The sequence below is a fragment of the Barbatula barbatula genome (genome assembly GCF_947034865.1).
Source record: "Barbatula barbatula genome assembly, chromosome: 21".
Lineage (NCBI taxonomy): Eukaryota > Metazoa > Chordata > Actinopteri > Cypriniformes > Nemacheilidae > Barbatula > Barbatula barbatula.
This window is the reverse complement of record NC_136784.1, coordinates 3,393,815-3,413,525: the sequence shown is the minus strand read 5'-3', so window position 1 is coordinate 3,413,525 and position 19,711 is coordinate 3,393,815. Positions and strand designations below refer to the sequence as shown.

Here is a 19,711-nt window from a genome sequence, read left to right as displayed (position 1 = left end):
CAAAACAGTCATTCTTTTTTGTCACTGCCAGCTATTTTCTTTTGCACCAGTTTTCAGTCTTAACCATACAACTTGCAGTAGTTTGTAGCTGCACCTGTGCCTAAGATGCTTATTGTCATTGTGCGTTATTCCTGTGGTTTACTGGCGTGATCATAGAACAGATGTTTTGATGCGCAGCTGGTTATAAGTTTAGAAATGACTGCAGACTTTTCAGCGAAATTATTTTCTTTAGCTCAAATCTCTAGGAACTCTTATTGATTCCTAATAACTAAACATACCTTCTAAAAAAGAAAGTTTGTGTCATTTAAAACAATGAACAATCTAACAAATGTTATGTTAAACCAATAAATATTTTAGATGTATGCGCTTAAGAGTAGTGTCTCAAAACCTAAATGCATTTGTTACCTATTAACAGCATTTCTAAGCATTTCCCTTAAATGTCAGATCATGCAAGAAAAAATGCAAAACGAAAATCCATGTCATCAAAAGTCATTCGAGGGATACTTCATCCATAAATGACAATTCTGTCACCATTTACTCACCTATGGTTGTTCCAAATCTGTATAATTTCCTTTCCAGAGAAAGATATTTATAACCAAACAATTCTTGCCCCCATTCACTCCCATAGTAGGAAAAATACTTTAATCTCTTTTTTGTTCTGTTGAACACAAAAGAAGACATTTTGAAGAATGTAGGACAGAAAGCAGTTCTGGGGCACTTTTGACAACCATTGTATTTTTTCCTTCTATGGGAGTCAATGGGGTCAAAATCTGTCTGGCATTCACATAAGCATTCTTCCAAATATCTCTCTCAGTATACATATAACAACTTGAATGTGTGTAAATGATAAGATAAAGAAGATTAATTTGAGGGTTAAGTATCCCTTTAAAACTGGTATAAATCTATTCTAGTTTAGACTAGCCTAGCCTAGTATGCTCAATATATGTTTAGACCCCTAGGAAGTAAGCATACGGTTAGGGACAATGGCTCAAAACCCATTAAGTTGCTAAACCGCATTTTAGGCCTCGTTCATGTGCAGGCGAGCGGGTTTAAGGGGCCTAAATGAAGATCTCACAGGAAAGCTCGCGTCTATTATGCCGAATTATCCTGCCTAGATAGTCATCTAAGTAGGTTTTGAGCCACGACCGGAGGGTACGAAACGGCTTTAGTTTTATTTCCGGGGTTAAAGCAGCCGCCATATCTGAATGCGCTTAAACACGGAGACATGTTTATGTTTAGCCCGTCGAGGAACACAATCTGGTACATTATATAGCGCTTTGATTTCCACCTGATAGACCTCCAGCAAACAGGTTGAAAAGGTGAGTATCAAACGCGAAGATCCCGTTAGTTATTGCGTCAGATGCGGTTGTGAGGTAGGCGATCAGCTCGAGACTGCGTGCATCATGCATGCACATGGCACATTACTGAAACCTTTAAGCTTTAAAAACAACATTACACATTTGTTTACTGATGCATTTGTTTTTAAAGCTTTATTTTCAGTTGCGCGGTTTGACGTGAAAGCTTTATTTTTGCTCATATTTATGTTACTTTCTAACAAGAAGGGATTTGCATGTTGTTGTAAAATAACTTTATTTCACTTTCTTTGTGCGATTTCAGAAATTCAAAGGGGATGAATCATAATAGTTTACCATTAAAACCGTTACATAATTCCTATGTAATGTGGTTGGGCACTTATTCCAGTGTGATTTAATCGAGATCTATTGGTTCCCATCACCAGTTAACATCCCACCCACAGAACCATTCACATCACCACAAGAGACCTGAAGAAACCGTTATAGTTCATAGTAAAGCCAATGTAATTCCTTTCATAGCCACAGAAACCATTAGAAGGTCTGTAAATGGGTTCTGGTGGGATGTAAATGTCAATAAAGAATATCAAGTTTTGTGTTCCTTGGCATTGATGGATTGCCAACTCAACATTTATTTGATAATATTCTTCTAAATATTCTTCACCATTTTTGTCCTCTGTTTACCTAGATGTCATTGGTAGATTTGGGAAAGCGTCTTTTAGAAGCAGCTCGCAATGGTCATGATGATGAAGTCAGAACGCTGATGGCCAATGGGGCTCCATTCACTACCGACTGGGTTGGTAACACGTTGTCTAAGTCATGTTTGAATTTTTGTATTGGTTTATTAATTTGCCCACATTGTCAAGTTTGTCAACGGTGTTATTACATGATGACACATGACTTTTAGTCTCAAAGGGGGGGGGCCAGATTTTGTCAGATTTGGATGCCTGTTATAGGACCATTGGCTGAACATCTGGTGCACAAGGCACACTTCTTTGGAAACATCAGTTGCAATTAGAATTCATTACAATCGACTAAACGCTAAATTCTATTTAGAAACATTGTTGTTGTTTACTTTTACACAAGTTCATGAATGTACACCGGTTTGTTACTGTGGGGATATTTCCACACCACTAAACATGATGTTGCACAAAACGAATCGCGATCTGTTGCTTTACCTGTCAGTCAGCTTCAGTATGAAGGTCTGGCTTTTAAGTGGTAACTAGCCGTATAGCAATCTGTTATATTCACATTTTAACACATAATGCAGAACAAAGTATCAAAATGCATTTTTTCTGCTAAATAAACCCGGATAACAAATTACAGTGTTGCTCCATTCTTTTAAATAATGTTCACTTTAAGATTCAATAGATGGAAAGCTTGGCGTGTTTGAATCTGTTCATTGGTGACACACTGACTGACCCTATTTTTCTATTCCCTTATTTATACATTTGTGCAGCTTGGAACTTCTCCGTTGCATTTAGCAGCTCAGCATGGCCATTACTCCACCGCAGAAGTTTTGCTCAGGGCGGGTGTCAGCAGAGATGCACGAACAAAAGTAGACAGGACCCCATTGCACATGGCGGCAACAGAAGGCCATGAAGTCATTGTTGAGTTATTAATAAAGGTAAGAAGGTATAAACTATCCTTAACACATTTTGTACACATGACACATCTTTATTTTCATTAAGTAGTCTGACATCATGATGTTTCAGAGTGGAGCGGATATCAACGCAAAAGACATGTTGAAGATGACCGCCCTCCACTGGGCGGCCCAGCACGGTCACCACAGCGTTGCCAAGCTGTTGATCAAGCATGGCGCTGATGTACACACCCTCAGCAAATTTGACAAATCGGCCTTTGATATCGCAATAGACATACAACACGGCGAACTTATGCACCTATTACAGGTAAGAAACCCAAAGCAGCTGTAAATATAACAAATTGCAGGATATATTCATTTTAAATGTTGATGACATGCTCTGATCTGTCCGTCTTTGAGGAGGGAATGCAGAATCAGGTGAACAGAAATGCTGAAATGTCAATCACCAATGGTGGTGGCACACAGCAGTTCATCATCCAAGGCGTACCCAACATCCAAGGGGGAGTCGTCAACCTCGCCGACTTGATCAAATCCAGCTCAGGTACAAGACTCATAAAATACTGTGAGCGGTTATGGCTAGTTACTGATTGTAAACATAGTCATTGGACTGATATGATGTTTCCCATTAAGGTGACACAGAGGAGGCTATTGCTGTTAGCGCGTTGGACTCTGGGATCCAGCAAGTGGTAAATGAATCTGGTCAGAGGGTTATAACTATATTAACAGATCAACATGGAAACCTACAAACCAATGGACTCGGTCAGCCTTTCTTTGTCACGATGCAAGATGGACGACAAGGTAAAAAAATGCATCATTATTTTTGTTTTGTTTTTCTTTGTAGATAAAACCTGCTTGATTAAATACGTGGTTATTTTCTTTATACATGTACAGTAAATATATAGTCGCAGATTTTTTTTTCGGTAATTCAGAAATTACACGACTGTATATACACTAGTATTATTCACACATTATTTCACATTTTAATGACAAAAGTTCAAATAACTGAGCGAGTGAAATGAACTTCTGTCGTGCCATGTATTTAAATAATAGTTTTTCCATGTTTTCTCTCAGTATTGGCAGTTTCAACCAATCAAATTGCGGAGGAAGTGGTAGAGGACTCTGAACCTCCTGCCCGTAAAAGGAAAATGGAGGAATCGTCCAATCACACAGAGGCTGGTGAAACGGTAATTGTCATTAGAAGGAAAAACCTTAAAGGAACAGGTCACCCAAAAATGAAAATTCTCTCTTCATTTACTTGGCCACCATTGACTACCATAGTAAACAAAATTAAAACAGCTTTTTACATTTCTTTGTTCTGTTGAACACCAAAAGAAGATATTTTGAAGAATGTAGGAAAGCAAACAGTTCTGGGACACGTTTGACTTCTATTTTGTCCTACTACGGTTGTCAATGTTGGCCAAGAACTGTTGGGTTACAGGCATTCTTCCAAATATCTTTCTGTGTTCATCAGAACAAACGAAATGTATACAGATTTGGAAAAAGTCGAGTAAATGATGACGTAATATAAATTTTTTGGGTCAACTGTCCCTTCATCCCTAATAATTATTAAGTTTGTTTCAGGATAGGAACAGAATGCAGGGTTTCTGCGATTTGTTTTTAGTAAAAAATTATTAAAAGACTTTATCTAAAATAAATAAAGAAGTTAAAAAGTGTTTATCACCTCTCTCTCGTGGTTTTGTCTCCAGGAGCATCTCCAGTGGCAGTTACAAGAAGCCAACAGGAAAGCTCAATCCTATCGACAACAGCTACTTCGCAAAGAGCAGGAAGCTGAAGAGTACCGCATGAAACTGGAGGCCATGTCTAACGGACAGACCAACGGCACCTCTGATCTGACCCAGGAGCAGGTCGTGTTTGTACAGGAAGAGGTGGGTATAGAGGAAGCGACTGAGGGAGAGGAGGAAGTCGTCATGTTTTCAGAAGGCGGCGTCGTCATTAAAACCGAAGATATCGATTCCTCTGATGAGCAGATAACTCTGGTGGAAGCCACGGCAGGTCACACCGAAGTCATTTCATAGAGAACATCCCGAGAGTTTGACTCCATGATCAGACAACCAAAGAGTGCATCAGCACGGTTTTGGTTTGGTTAACTTTTATTTTTGCAATTAAGTCCTTTTGTAATTTATTTCCTTCGGTTTTGTTTAATGTTTCTTGCATCGATTGAAAGTTCAAAAAGGAACAATCACAGTGCGCATTGTGCTCGCACATTTTGTCACAGATGGTGTTGTTCAAGACAAATGAAAAACACTCAGGTTGGACCTCTTAAACTCCACAAGAAATATTGCTGCCTTATTCGAACAGTGTTATCACTTGAAATTAAACATTGACATTCGATCAGTTTAACATTTTCGCCGACTTAAGTTTTATTTTTTAAAGTAATATGCATTGGAAATAAACTTGAGCATTGAAAAATTTGTAGGCATGAGGGAATATAATTGAAAGTCAGTACTCAGCAAATCAATAAATTTTCATATTTCCGTTGGCCCATTTATAAAATGATATGTAAAAAGTGCCTTTGCTCTGAATATTTTTCCCGTATTTAGGATGGAGTAGGTGCCATGAACTACAACAAATAGTTTTTCACATTGCCATTGACAGCATATTAAAGTAATATACCTGGAGTAACATGTACAGTAGGTTGACTATGTTTTGTTTATCGTAACTAAAAAATGAAGTTGGGTGAACTCTTGTGCATAATGCAAGTATAGTGCTCTTACAAATGTATGTAAAATATAATTTCAGTATCAGGGGTTTGTATTAATTTAGCCTGTATAAGTAAATGAGAGTTCTGAAAAATGACGTTCTTAAGTCTATATGAACTTTGTCTTTAATGTATTAAGTATTTCTAATTAAACCTTCCATACAATTGTAAGACATTCCCGTCCTTAGAAACATTTTAATGAACCACAAACATACTGGCACTACAGTTTAAAAAAGAAAAGCCCCACCCCACTTGTATTATGTGCTTAAATGTATAAAGCTTTTTCACCTATTTTTTAATAAAAACCTTGATCAAGTGTTGTTTTGTATTTTCTAGAGCTCACAACATGTGCACTACTGGCCAAAGGTTTTATATATTTTTTCCCACCTAGAATAATAGTAAACTCATCAAAATCATGAATCAATTGTAACTGGGGATTATGTTGTAACCAAATAGAAATATGTTGGCAAAGAACTTAAAAAACACAGAAACATACATCGTAAGATACTATTTTTAAGATTATTATGAGAAACATATGTGAAGTGATCCCAAACGTTATTAAAGATGTCAAAAGTCTAGTAACAAAATAACTTACTGAACATAAACCTGACCTTTGGACATGTCTGTTAAATCGCAGCACCTTCAAGAAAACTACACTGTGTTATATAAAATGGTTTATTCCTTGTGAATTCTTTATAAGTACAATCACCAAAAATTAAGAAATCTGTATACAAAGACACATGAGATCAACCTATTACATCAAAACATATGTAAATAAAAACAAGGTATCCAAAAGGTCTTGACAGTACAGTTTAGGGTGGCATTGGTGCTCTCATTGGACCCCTTGGTGGTGCGGGTGGACGTGGTGGTAAGGGAGGTCCTCTTTGAAAGCCAAGAGGTGGAGGTCTGGGAGGCCCAGCACCATAACCGGGAGGAGGCATTGGGGGTGGTCCTCTCATACCTGGATGCATTGGTGGCCCTGAGGAAATGGCACACCATAAATAAATGATGTAACATGTTTTGTTTTTTGTAACTAAGAAATAAAGATCCACTTGAAATAAGACACATACCCATTGGGGGGCCGAATGGTCCTCTGGGAGGGACACCCATGGGTGGAGGCATCCCAGGTGGTCCTCTTGGTTGATTGGATCCAGGTGGCGGAGGCACCATACCCGGTGGTCCTGATGGAGGCATTGGCATTGGTGGCATTCCTAGAAAATGAAAATGTCATGTTAGAAATGTTTCATAAATGTGCACATTTACGAAACAAAAAGCAATCAGGGCTCACCAGGCGGGTGCATTCCTGCTGGGGGGAATGGTGGTGGCCCTGGTGGGGGGCCTCCACCCCCTTGTGCTGCAGCAGTTCCTGGAGCAGGTGGCATGGGCATACCGGGGGGCATCCCATGCGGCATTGAGCCAGGAGGAGGATGATGTGAATATGCACCAGGAGGAGGCATTCCTATAACATGAAAGAACAAACAAATTTAGATTTCTCCGAAATATTATTTTAGACGAACAGGGTACTCAAAGATGCATTATGCACCAATTCTTTTAGAGTACTAGCAGCAATGTAATATAATCTAATATTTCAAATGCAAATTAACTTGACAGCGAGTGATATTTACATTGTATGGACAAAAAGCCACTTAGACATTTTGAAAACTATTGTGTCCTATTGAAAGTTTTGAGGGTGGGTAGGTGATGACAGAAAGCATCTAACCTGGCATAGGAACTCCGTGACTGGTCATGACAGGCGTGGATACAGAGGGAGGGGGTGGAGCATCCGCGAAAAGCTGGTGGGGACGATCGGCTTGTGAAAGTGGATTTTGAGCAGCCAGCAGTCTCTCTGCGGCCGAACCGTGCCTCTCGCCCTTCGAGTCCTTTTTAAACGCATACGACACCGTGATAGGCCGATTGCATAGATACTGGCCGTTCATGGCCTCGATAGCTGCATCAGAGGCATCAAAGCTGGCATAGTTGATGAAAGCGTAGCCCTTAGAGTTGCCCGTGTCCGGGTCACGCATGATCTTGGGCGTCTGAAGGATCACGCCAAAAGCGCTGAAAGTATCGTAGAGGAGTTTCTCATCAATTTCAGGGTCCAAGTTGCCGATAAAGATGTTGGCGCCAACATCAAGGTTCTTGTTGTGAGCAGAGGCTTTGTTGACTCGTATAGGCTTGCCATAGAGTTTGATCATGTTCATGATCTTTATGGCGTAGTCTGCATCTTCTTCGCTAAGGAACTCCACAAACCCATAACCTTTAACAATGAAAATAATATTTAATATCAGTGTAACATACACGCATAACTTCAGAATCAGCTATTGTGTATAGATGTTGTGATTGCGAAGTAAAAAAACACAAATTACAAGGTTTACCATTTGCAACAAATGCATAAACATGACACGTGGACTAGCTTCTCCTTTGATCAATCTATGATGTGGTGTGAATGCTGGACTCACCTTGGTGTTGTCCCGTCACTCGATCTTTGGGCATGTGAGTATTTACCACAGGACCAGCTTGTAGGAACAGTTCCCACAGTAGAGGCTCAGAGACCTTCTCATCAAGACCGCCCACATATACTGTGGCATCTAGACAGAAAAAAACACAGTTAAAATGGTGCATGGCAAAATGGATAGACACAAAAAAGGATTATACGTAGCCACTTATGTGTTAAGGCTTACTGAATCAACAGCAAACTTTGACACTTTACAGAGTAACTTAGGATAGTATTATTATTATTATGAACATTTTTATCAAAGGTAGTACGAATATCTATTGAGAATTACTACAGCAGCTCATTCAAACGTAAGTTAGCTTTCGTCATCTATTATTCCCAAGCTAACTTGAATGGTCACTGAGTTGCGACCAAACAGAGGGGCAAAAACACCTTATAGTCCTGCAAAAGGTGTATATTCTTCTGAATACTATATTAAATCTCGTGAAGTATTTGTAACATTTTTCTTCTGAATGCTGGATTAAATCTCGTTAAGTATTTGTAACATTTACCTTGATTTCGTTCAGATATCGGTCCCGCCGCCATGATGAAAACGGCGTGTAAACGAACGGAAGCGCTTTTCTTCTTCGACGCAACAGCGTCAGTTACATCAGTGCTGCCACCTACAGGACAGAGGGATGAATGATCTGATTCTGTGGAATATCACAGGCTCCTGCACAGTACTTGTTGTTGGATGGCTCCTTTGGTTTTGTCTGTTGTACAAAATGTTTGGCATTCCCATTATCCGTGTACATTTATTTAACTCGAAAGCGTATCAAATAATGTCAAATTGTAAATTAATTCCAAAGAGATAGTTCACCCAGAAATGGACATTCTTGCATCATTTACGAAATGTCATGTAAGTTCGAACCTGTGTTCTGTGGAACACACAAAAATATATATTTTGAGAAATGGTTTCGTGTCCATTCAAAGGAAGTCAATGGAGTCCAATGTTGTTTGGTTTCCAACATTCTTAAAATGTATATTTTGTTTTAGAAGACTGAAAGTCATAAAGGTTTTAAATAACGTGAGGATGAATAAATGATTTTAGTATTTAAAATTTACATTAAAACCATTATAACCGTTAAATCCATTCAATTTCTGGGGGTGTGGTCAGCAGGGGAGACGAAAAGTTACTTAAGCACTAAATTATAGACTATAGTGAAATTTTAAATGATTGAAATTAGACTTCCATCTTTGTAAGTCTTAAACATTTGAATTTTTATATTTACAAAATGCGTTTTTTTTTGTACTGTGAGATGTTGATACATGATTGTTGATTTTATGACTCAGGTTGGCTCAGGCTTGCAGATGTGTAGACTGGGATGCATGTACCAATGTGGTGAGAAACAACCGTGATTTAATAGCTTTGTACGTGACCATGAAGTCACTCCCTTAATCTATGTGTGTTAGTGGTTTTACCTGTTTCACCTGCTCCCCCACCCCAACTGTCTCTGTCAAGGCAGAGCAACTACAAGAAGAGCCAGGTGGAATCTGCCAGCAGAAGAACGGATCGTTTAGGTTTCAGCCCCATTCAGAAACCTGAGCATCTGCTTTTCTCCTCCCAGTGGATTTTAAGAGAGAGTAACACGTAAGCTTAATACAGACTGACACATTACAGTCCAAGGTGAACATGGGAACAGATTTGGGCTACAACTTTGTCTTCAAAGGTGAGTTTGTGTCATTCAGATTTTTTGTAGTGTCCAATGTCTAACATTTGTGTTCAACTACAATTTGGTATAGAAATAAGAAGTGATGATTCTAATCATTTCAAGTGAAAGGAAAGTTTGGTCTCTTTTCTCAAGGTCTAATGTAATATCTCATTTGGAAAATTTGGGTTTGTCTTTCAGTGGTTTTAATTGGTGAATCTGGGGTGGGCAAGAGTAACCTGCTGTCAAGATTTACGAAAAGTGAGTTCAATCATGACAGCCGCACAACCATTGGAGTGGAATTCAGCACCCGGTCCATTCAAGTGGATAATGTTACTATCAAGGCCCAAATCTGGGACACCGCAGGTCTAGAGCGCTACCGGGCCATTACATCAGCGTAAGTACCCAAAGTCACATTCTTACATTTTATCCTTTAGTTTTGAAATCATTCTCTGGATAGTGCAAAGGAATTTGTTTTCAATGATTTAGCATCACACCCAGAACCACTCCTTTTACAACCTGTTAACACTTTATGCGTGAGTGTAATTGCTTATGGATATGATGAACACACCTGCGTGGTAAGAGAATGACATTTTCAGAGTGAAATCTTTTTTAAATATAACCTGAACATAAAACAGTGAACATGTAAGTTGTTGAGTCCTGTTCTGACGCATCAATATATTGCTTGTGTGTTTTCTTTTGGAAGAAAAGGCTTTGTGTTGGAATGAAAGTCAAGTTGTTATAATGTTCATGGAAAACTGTTAGGAAGCAGTCGTAACGATACAGCTGGAATCGATTTGTATCGTCTTTCTTTTTATGCACATGTCTTGCTCTTGTAGGTATTACAGGGGTGCTGTGGGTGCCCTGCTTGTTTATGACATTACCAAGCACTTGACCTATGAGAGCGTTGAACGATGGCTGAAGGAACTCTATGATCATGCTGATCCACATATAGTGGTCATGCTTGTGGGAAATAAAAGTGACCTGGATACTCTACGTACTGTACCAAGAGAAGAAGCCAAAGATTTTGCAGGTGTCAAAACCCTTCATAACTTTTACTCTCGACTTTTGAGATTATATTTCAAGCTTTACCAAAACATCCATTAATAAAACTTCAATTGAAGAATTATGCATAATGTTTTTATTTGAAAAAATGAGCATGCACACCTTTATTTTGAATGAAGAAGGAAATTAAGACTTACATGAAACTGACAAAACTTTTTTGCTTTATCAATTTTGCTGAAAAAGAGTCCAAAGACTTACTTTATATGGAAACTTCAGCATTGGATTCAACTAATGTTGAATCTGCCTTTCTTGAAGTTCTATCAGGTACGTTTAACGTCTTTTACTTTAATTATAAATATATATTTATCTTAATGGTTGCTTTTTGTAATTTACTTTAAATAACCAATAAAATGTGAGAATATTTGTTGTTGTTCTCTCCATCAGCGATACACAAGAAGGTCGCGAGTAGAGAGGTCACCAGAGGATCTATCAGTGCTGTGATGCTGGGTCATATGGGGCCCACTAGTGAGTTTCAAGAGGAAAAAAGAGGCTGTTGTACAAACTCCTAGAAGGATGAATGAACATCTACACAGTCACAAAGCCCTCAAGATACATCAGTCAATGACATGGATCACATGTCACACTCTGATGCGTGTTACATGTCTTTACTCTTGATCCTAATTGGACACTGTACTGGTGAGATAAAAAGGGGTGTGGTCCAAGGTTTGGTTAGGGTTATCATTTTGTTTACTTCTGGTAGATGTAAACAACCGGCATTGATGATTGTTGTTGTTTTACTGTAAAATATGAATGGAGATTAATGTAAATTATTTTACTAGACAGAAACACGTGTCTTAGTATCTTATTGCTTCTTTGTATTAGACATTGTTATATTCTGCTGTCCTATAATTGCATCTTAAAAGTATTTATTTAGCATTGATATTGAGTTTTTTTACACATATACAGTGTAGAATGCCTTTTGATAGTTTGACATTTCTAATACTCATGGAAGGTCCATAAGGACTATATTTTTGCATACAAATCCTTGTATTTAGTAACATGTTAGTCTGAGGACTTTCTGTGTGGCATGAGAAGTTGCTGTTTCAATAATATTTTATCAAAAAAATGTGCAACTTCTCTTTTCTCTACACACCTGCCAACAGCACATCTCTTGCACCTACCTACAACAATTTAGGTGTAAGACGAATATGTGTGTATACAAATATTTCATTAACAGATGTAGATGTCACTTGAAATCTTTATGTTTACATTTATTACATCTATGGCCAATGACTCAAAAAAATAAATGATACAAAACTATAATTAAATACTTGTTTTCATTTATTTGAGGATTTCTGTAAATCATCATGTACAGAATTCATTCAGAGTGGTTCCTGAATAACCTCAACAATCCTTGGCAACAGAGTTTTACAACTGATTCCTATAAACATGATGGTGATCAATCACCAAGGGCATAACTATTAAATCAGTATGAGAAATCAAAACTGTTCTTAGATAAATATCATAAAGTTATCAGTCTAGTGTTTATTGTTCAGTTAAGCTTATTCACACAGTCAGTGCCTGGATATTGAGGAAGATTCAGCTCATACTTCTTTTCAAGAGCAGGAGGAACGAAACGTCCTCCCAGAAAGTGATAGCGTCCTTTGAAGTGATGGGCCGCTTTCTTGGGGGCAGTGAGGGAGATGAGCATGTCTGGCTGAATCCCATCAGGAGAGCCATTCTCTACATCCCAGCCTGGGGAGAGAGAGAGAGATAGAGAGAGAGGAAAAAAACATTTGTATTACTTTAAATGCAGACTAAAAGCAACTCTTTCGGAGCGAACCAACTCAAATGAACCCAGAGATCCCAATCATTGGTCATTTTTTGCCTGCTTGCATTACTGTGTGCGTGTGTATGCTCACCTGAAGGTATGTCAACACTAGCAATGGGCACAGTGATTTTCTTCAGTTGGGAAATAATTTCACCGAATGGCTCTCGCACAGCCCCCTTAAAACTGAATCCAAAAATGGCATCTATCACCAGATTATAGGCTTCATCGATCACATCAGCCTGAAAAGAAAGTTATGGAGAAACCATGTAACGTTAGTTGGTTAAAACACATGTAGAATCCATATACATGACATTTTTATTACAAAGGTAAAACGGGGTAAAAACATTAAAATGATAGTGGGATACGCCAGAATGTTTCAATAATTGGGACATTTGGGTCAGTTATTACATTGTTGGTCAGTTGCTAATGAGCCTCTTGAGTCGCTAAAGGGGATTTCAGTTGAACTTAAGTGGATAAAATCGAAAAGGACCCCCTCTGATATCAATGAAGTGGTATTGAACGGTTGTACCTCAGGCATCTCAGTCAGGAAGGAAATATCCATCTTCTCACACTGGGTGGTAAGATTCTGAAAGAGCGGTTTGTTGGTGCGCTTCGGGTACAGCACAGATGGCTCATATCCCTGGGAAATCCACATACAATATAAATAAAGCCAATACATCTTCATAAAATATTAAGGTTGATAAATAAGAGAGACACTCACAAACAATTTTAGATGTCTTGCACAGACCAGTCCATCCCCTCCATTATTTCCTGGCCCACAGATGACCAACACTCTGGGTGGGGTCTTGGGCAGAGACTGTACAGGATAGCCCTATAAGACAAGCAACTTCTTTTAATGGATATACTGTATAAAAAGAGTTCCCTACACAAGCTGAAACGCATCTCGCAATTCATCACAGAATGATGTACCTTTGACACAGCAGTGGCACAGCTAAGGCCAGCCAGCTCCATTAACTGATCCACACTGAAGCTGTACTCGTTGAACAGTTCTTCATCAATGTGCTGAGCTTCCTCTTGTCTGTTATGACAAATAAACTGTAAACCTATAGTCAAACATCTTTCACAGTTGTGTCAGAAATTAACTGACCTAAAGAGGACTTTTTATAGCATACACTTACTTGACCACGAAAACCACTTACCCCAAGTATTTGATTGTATTAGCCATTAAGCAGACTGGTCTGTGAGTGAGATCTTTACTGTAGATGTTATTGGAAATACGTGTACATGCTCCTGTGTGTGTCAGGACAGAGCCCCCTCGTGACGTCACAAGAAGACCAATGCCAAACAGGGCTCGAACTCCCAACATTCACCTGGCTGCAGCACCTGGATGTGGAATATCCAATATATAACCAATATTTGGGCTGTAAATGTACGCAATACAGAGTGACATTGATTGGGACCATTTCTGACGTTGAACGAATGTCCCAGTGTGTCTCAACCAACCTGTATTCGTCCTACAATCTCACATGGCAACTGGGAAAACGTGCAAGCACGTCAAATAATAAAAACACTGCCAACCATATTTTAATGGAACACAATCAATGTAATGTCACAGTGTTATAAACAACGTTAAACAAGATCAAGGTTTACAGAGCAAGTATAACAATTACAGAAAAATTAGCAACTTAACTGTAATTCCACGTCTTTACAAGTTAAAAGCGTTGCAACGTGCAATATCTCCACAAATGCTTCCAAACAGCTCCAATCCTGTTTAATTGTTTTTTTATATTATATGATTTATAACTATAAATGCAAGACTGTTTAAACAAACATGCTCATAAACTCCATATAAATATCCGGGTTAGTGAACCTGCAACCCCTTTTCACAACAAAAGTCCTGGATTTGCGCAATTTGATTGATTTTTGCTTATATATAAATACTTACGCAAATAATTACGTTATCTCTATAGTTTTTTTTCGTTTTATTTATAAAGCGATTTGTTTATAACTGAAGCAAAGTAACGAGAAATAACATAAAAGTCTCATTACGCTGTTCGAAACTATTTTCACAAAAACGTTAGACACCTTTTACAGGGGTTCCAAAATAAGGTAAATCCTAAATGAATATCTGATATTCGCTTGTTTTCTCATCTTCATGGACGATTCGTTTTACAGGTCATCTTATTTTTGTTACGTACCAATGCCTGCTTTAGACATCCGCGTACGGAGGGCAAGTTTAATGTTGGTATGATCCACAGCACCCCTCTCGCCGCAGCTCGTGATGGAATATTCCCGCTATTTAATATGAGACTTCGGCATGCAGTTCGGTTGTTGTGGAGGTTTAAATCCACTCATGCTCACGAGTTACCCGAATTAAGGTAAGCTTTTCTTTATTTTACGCGATATAAATAATTGTACGTTTGGACTTAAAACGATTTATTAAGTCTGGATGTATTTAAAACATCGAGGGAAAAAGCTCCGTATGTCTAAACATAAAACTTATACTTATAGAGGAAAGATATCAGGAATATAGGAAATTACGAACTTTTATGTTAAAGATTTGTCGATGTCATTTCGGGAATATAAATTCCATGCTCTGATTGATCAGTTGGAATATTTTTTTGCAAAAATAAAGTTGTACGGTACAAAATGATGCTTATGATGGACAGAAATTATGATTAAAAAAACTGCACATAAATACGTTCAGCCTAATGTTGATTCGTTTACAAGATTTACCAGCTCATAGGATGAACATATGCACCGATTTACTTTTACTTTACTTATTGACCCCCCTCCTTTAATAAAAAATAGCAAATACCATGTAATTTTGTTTACCACGTCATTGTGTTGCATGTGGTATGTTTTACTATTGTAAATATTAAAGTGCCAGTGTATTATCATGTGCACGTTTTTCTTTTTTGTAAGGGTCTACTGTAGCCTCCTTCACTTTTACAGGAGATATGATTTTCAGTTCTGCTGTTTAGGGGTGGGTTTAATATATGAGTCATAATTATGGACTAACATGAGGTAAAATATTTAAATAATGTTGCGCCATGAAACCGTGGATGGTTTTATCATAGTAAAATTATGGTTACTGCTTTATATAGAATTGACGGTTATGTGAATTAGTTTTGATTTACTAATACAAATATCATAAACCAATCAGACTAGAGCTTGCGACAATGAAAAGGTGTTTTTCAGTTTTGCATGTTATATTCTGTACATAAGACATATTGTCAGCAAACAGGCTATATTGTGAAGGTAAGATTAGACTTGTTTCAAATGTTATTTATATTTTGTTAAACAGCAGTTTTTAATGCAAACTCGGTGTAAGTGGAACTCATAGATGCTGCATCACTATCAGGCTGTCCTCATCGATTCATCTGAGGCCAGCAGTCCTTTTACAGCCAGGCTCTCATGGAGGATTGCCATGGAAAAAAACAGTACATTATAATGATAGCTGCTGTCCATAAATCAGCAAAGAGGTAACAGCCTGTTTGCTTTGCTTGGAATATGTGGTTAAGAGATACAGGCATTGAAATCACTGAAAAGTGATCTAACCAGAGCAATGGCTATGCACTCACAGTTTAAAGCGTCAGTGGACCGTAATATCGATCTATTGATGAGTGACATCTGCATGCTTGGGTGTAAATTAACCTCATTATATAAAGATGATCATTGTTCTCTTATGGTCATAGCTGCTGCACTTCAATAATTCCCTCTTGTTTTCCAGAAAGGGCTTTTATTGACTTATGTTTGTTGCTAATGTCGCAGGATGAAACGGTAGATTGTAATTGGATACTTGTGATTTGCAGATGTCCAAGCAAAATTCCTTCATGTGCATATACTGTGAAAGAAAATAATGTGACTGTAAATGGCTATTATTTCTATTTTAGTAAATGGGTTTTGGCTCTACGGTGCGCTTGTGTCATCGGATCTGTTGGTTGCTGTCCAGTGCTGAAACCACGCCCCCTTTTTAGATTGGAGGTTGCAAGCTATGCAGTTGTTTTCTTCGATAACTTTATTTTCAACAGAATCTTTTTATTAAGGAATTCAAATGCAATTTTTGAAATACGCATTAGCAAAAACAAAGACGTTTTATTCTAGAAACGTTTAAAATTGCATTCCAATCACACTGGATAGTTATTGGAGGCATGTTTGACATTTGTTTATGACTTTAATCTGAGGAAAACTATTTAATTTCTCCTTTGAAGCATGTTATCTTTTGTTGACAGACTAGTGATTTTGAAACATTGGCTCAAAGTCTTCTACTAGATAAGGATAGTCTGTGCTGTGTTTGGTAAAACCAGGAGCCATAGTATTCCCATAGGACCAACCAAAAATGCAGTGAGATCAAAAGTCCTACATCATTTAATAGCCAAAGAGACATTATTTTATTTCATAACATCACAACTCTTCTGTGGTTGTCCTCACTTTAAGAATCTTTTTACCAACTTTGTGGAATAATAGACTGATCAGACCTTTGCATTGTGTAATATAACAGCTTGATCCTAATTTCCTAATTATTAACATTAAGAGGGGAAATTCAATAGCCATTGGTCAAAAATGAGCAAAAGTTTCACTATCCATTTTAATCTGCTGCTGAACTGTGGTGCTGCTAGACTATTTGTTTGAAAAAAACAACTTTATATATAACTGTAGTCTATATAGCCAAGTATAAAACACCTCAGATAATTCCTCTATTTTTCATTGCTTATAGATTAATTAGCCTTCAGGGTATTTAAGTTATGAGTGTTAGTTCTTCGCTCCCAGGGGCCCATCCAATGTAGTTTGATGCATTCTGGCTTTTCTCTGTGTGATTTATTGGACAGCATGTTTATTAATGAAACTCATTAGTGTGTTTTGATCCCCTGCAGAGGTGTGTGCTTTGTATTTGTTACTTTTAACAAGAACATATACCTTTTGATTTAGCTACATATAATTGACCCAGTTAGTTAAGGTAGTGGGGGTCATCATTATGGGTGTTATTATACAGTATAGGATGTATATAAATCCACTATTAGACTGTGTGGGTTTCAATTCAGTTTATTTTATCTGAAATCCTCCATGTATAGTGATGATCTTTGGCAATTGGGTTATGGTGCGCTGGTTCTGTTCCAAATACAGCCAGACCAATTACTGCTGTCATTTTGTGCTGTTGTTCAGGGTAATGAAAGCAGATGGCCTAAAGGTCATCCCCAATTAAAGAAAATCCATTTCCATTCATAGTGTCCCATTACTGGTTAGAAAGTAATGAAACAGTCTTCATTTAAAACCTATTTTTTACAGTTTTGGAGCACATGCTATTACTCGGCCACATTGTGGATATCGATTGTGCAATACCTGTTTTCGTTCCCTTCCAATCCCAGAAATGAAATGTGTGTCCTATTAAAATCTTCATGATCGTGCGCCGCTTCATTTTTACCTGTTTTGTGGTTGAGGTAGATCTTTACAAGAGCTTTGCTCCTGACGTAAGATAGGGATGTTAGATGGGCTGGTGGAATAACACTAAGTTTAAGTAGAGGGTTTATTATTGCCCGTGTCTTACACAGGCTGTTTTCATACATTATTGATGCACTCTGCTTGAACTGGCAGACTTTGTTGACATGACTTATCTCTCCCCTGATCTTATTAGCTAACCAAGATTTTGATGAGAACTTTGACGTTTTTAAGATTGTGCGACCATGACTGTCCAAATATGTGGGTGAATAAAAACTTTGGATTTTTATGCCTTATCAAACATTATACCATTTTAATACCTTTTAAATATAAATAAGTGTTATTAAAGATATTAATATTGATAAGGTAACTAAATGAATACCAATTGCTATTGGGTTAACAATATATGTCATCTTTACAATAACAAATGCATAGATTCATTCAATATTTTGCTCTTTGGTGAAGCTTAGGATAACCAAATATTAAAGAAATCTAGAATCTAATTTCTTAGCAAACATCATCTGGTCGGCAGTGAGCAGATTACAGGAAACAAACACTGGGCATTGATGTACCAAGCTTCCTCTCATTACTTGTTGGATTGTGAATATCAGCTGTAATTTGCTTACCTTTATACAGGTCACACCCCTTACAGAGGTGATGTCATTGGTCTTTGGATTTTTTAACCTGATACTATGAGATGGTGATTGAACTGCTCCTTGTAACCAAACTCTCCTCTGCTCATTCTTTCTCCAGGTCTGATCCATAGAGCTGGCCTATCGCTTTCATAGTATCACCCAGCCAACACTGGATAACAAGCACCCACAATGTTCAGCACAAAAAGGTTTGTACGCACTGCTGTTTTCAATATTATCTTTAATATTATCTTTTGAAATATCTAACAGCTCGGGTACAAAGAGGGCTCATGCATTTTTTGACATAGTGTCGGCAAAAGTATTGCTTGCAAATCTGTAGATGCTTTTGTTACTGGTGCTTGATGTCTACAGTTATGTTGACTTGTCTTGTTTGTTTACATTGTCTGGTGGTCTTCCTGTGTGATGTTTATCCATAATAAGCTGAAGTTGTGTTGATTTTTCAATTGATTTTGTGTTGGAGCACTCGCTCATTCAGTGGATGTATCATGTGCATCAAATTGCATATGCTAATCTGTTTAAAGTTATGAATGCATGGTTTAAAGGTATTGTGCACCTAAAAATGATGATTCTTTCATCTATAATTCTTCCTTATGTCATTCTGAACCTGTGTGACTTTCTTGTGATGAACACAAAAGAAGATATTTAGAAGAATGTTGGGAACCAAACAAAATTGCCCTGTTTACTCTCATTGTATGAACACTACACCACTGAGACATTAATCAAAATATCTTCTTTATGTCCACAGAAGAAATTCATATACAGGTTTTGAATGACATGAGGCTAAATAAATGATGACAGGATTTTGGGGTGAACTCTTCCTTTACTATGCAAGTCGGGTGAATCTCATGGAAACCTCATCCAGTGCATGATACAACTCAAAGAAATAAATACGCATGTTTGTCTATTTCTGTCTTTTTACTTGGGGTGAAATATGACTTTGGACATTTTAAACATCACCTGGATCATTTCTCATCAAGTTTCATGAGATTCAACCAAGAATTCCATGTGCATACACAATGCCCCAGGCACAGTGAAACACAATATGAA

The 19,711-nt window shown here is 37.7% G+C and overlaps 5 protein-coding genes across 9 annotated transcripts in view; 3 read left to right on the top strand and 2 right to left on the bottom strand.

The window, feature by feature from the left end:
• Window positions 1-968: 968 nt before the first annotated feature.
• On the top strand, window positions 969-5,948 carry gabpb2a (GA binding protein transcription factor subunit beta 2a). Of its 3 annotated transcripts, none has more exons than XM_079485205.1 (8): window positions 969-1,319; window positions 1,999-2,106; window positions 2,770-2,937; window positions 3,026-3,220; window positions 3,313-3,454; window positions 3,544-3,711; window positions 3,985-4,097; window positions 4,620-5,948. In XM_079485205.1, exons 2-8 carry the CDS (start codon window positions 1,999-2,001, stop codon window positions 4,947-4,949), a joined length of 1,224 nt encoding a protein of 407 aa, XP_079341331.1. In that variant the 5' UTR covers window positions 969-1,319; the 3' UTR covers window positions 4,950-5,948. The 3 variants fall into 3 exon arrangements, with proteins under 3 accessions (XP_079341331.1, XP_079341333.1, XP_079341332.1); XM_079485207.1 differs by having other exon boundaries at window positions 1,142-1,319; window positions 3,316-3,454; XM_079485206.1 differs by lacking the exon at window positions 969-1,319 and adding an exon at window positions 1,328-1,373.
• sf3b4 (splicing factor 3b, subunit 4) lies at window positions 5,942-8,808 on the bottom strand. Its single transcript, XM_079485208.1, has 6 exons — window positions 8,639-8,808; window positions 8,092-8,220; window positions 7,353-7,889; window positions 6,921-7,091; window positions 6,703-6,843; window positions 5,942-6,611 (listed from the first exon to the last, which is right to left on the bottom strand). The coding sequence occupies exons 1-6, from the start codon at window positions 8,670-8,672 to the stop codon at window positions 6,445-6,447; spliced, it is 1,179 nt and encodes a 392-aa protein (XP_079341334.1). The 5' UTR covers window positions 8,673-8,808; the 3' UTR covers window positions 5,942-6,444.
• A 777-nt stretch (window positions 8,809-9,585) lies between these two features.
• On the top strand, window positions 9,586-12,106 carry rab25a (RAB25, member RAS oncogene family a). Its single transcript, XM_079485610.1, has 5 exons — window positions 9,586-9,796; window positions 9,977-10,172; window positions 10,615-10,808; window positions 11,024-11,104; window positions 11,225-12,106. The coding sequence occupies exons 1-5, from the start codon at window positions 9,760-9,762 to the stop codon at window positions 11,347-11,349; spliced, it is 633 nt and encodes a 210-aa protein (XP_079341736.1). The 5' UTR covers window positions 9,586-9,759; the 3' UTR covers window positions 11,350-12,106.
• On the bottom strand, window positions 12,009-14,845 carry naxe (NAD(P)HX epimerase). Of its 2 annotated transcripts, none has more exons than XM_079485607.1 (7): window positions 14,263-14,780; window positions 13,772-13,955; window positions 13,542-13,650; window positions 13,333-13,443; window positions 13,141-13,251; window positions 12,703-12,850; window positions 12,009-12,535 (listed from the first exon to the last, which is right to left on the bottom strand). In XM_079485607.1, exons 2-7 carry the CDS (start codon window positions 13,936-13,938, stop codon window positions 12,333-12,335), a joined length of 849 nt encoding a protein of 282 aa, XP_079341733.1. In that variant the 5' UTR covers window positions 13,939-13,955; window positions 14,263-14,780; the 3' UTR covers window positions 12,009-12,332. The 2 variants fall into 2 exon arrangements, with proteins under 2 accessions (XP_079341733.1, XP_079341734.1); XM_079485608.1 differs by having other exon boundaries at window positions 12,022-12,535; window positions 14,771-14,845.
• An 18-nt stretch (window positions 14,846-14,863) lies between these two features.
• oxr1b (oxidation resistance 1b) overlaps window positions 14,864-19,711 on the top strand; it is a 34,665-nt gene continuing 29,817 nt past the window's right edge. For both annotated transcript variants that reach the window (XM_079485605.1, XM_079485606.1), the window contains exons 1-2: window positions 14,864-14,950; window positions 18,765-18,852. In XM_079485605.1, coding sequence (XP_079341731.1) covers window positions 18,836-18,852 — 17 coding nt within the window. In that variant the 5' untranslated portion in view covers window positions 14,864-14,950; window positions 18,765-18,835. The remainder of the gene's footprint in view (window positions 14,951-18,764; window positions 18,853-19,711) is intronic.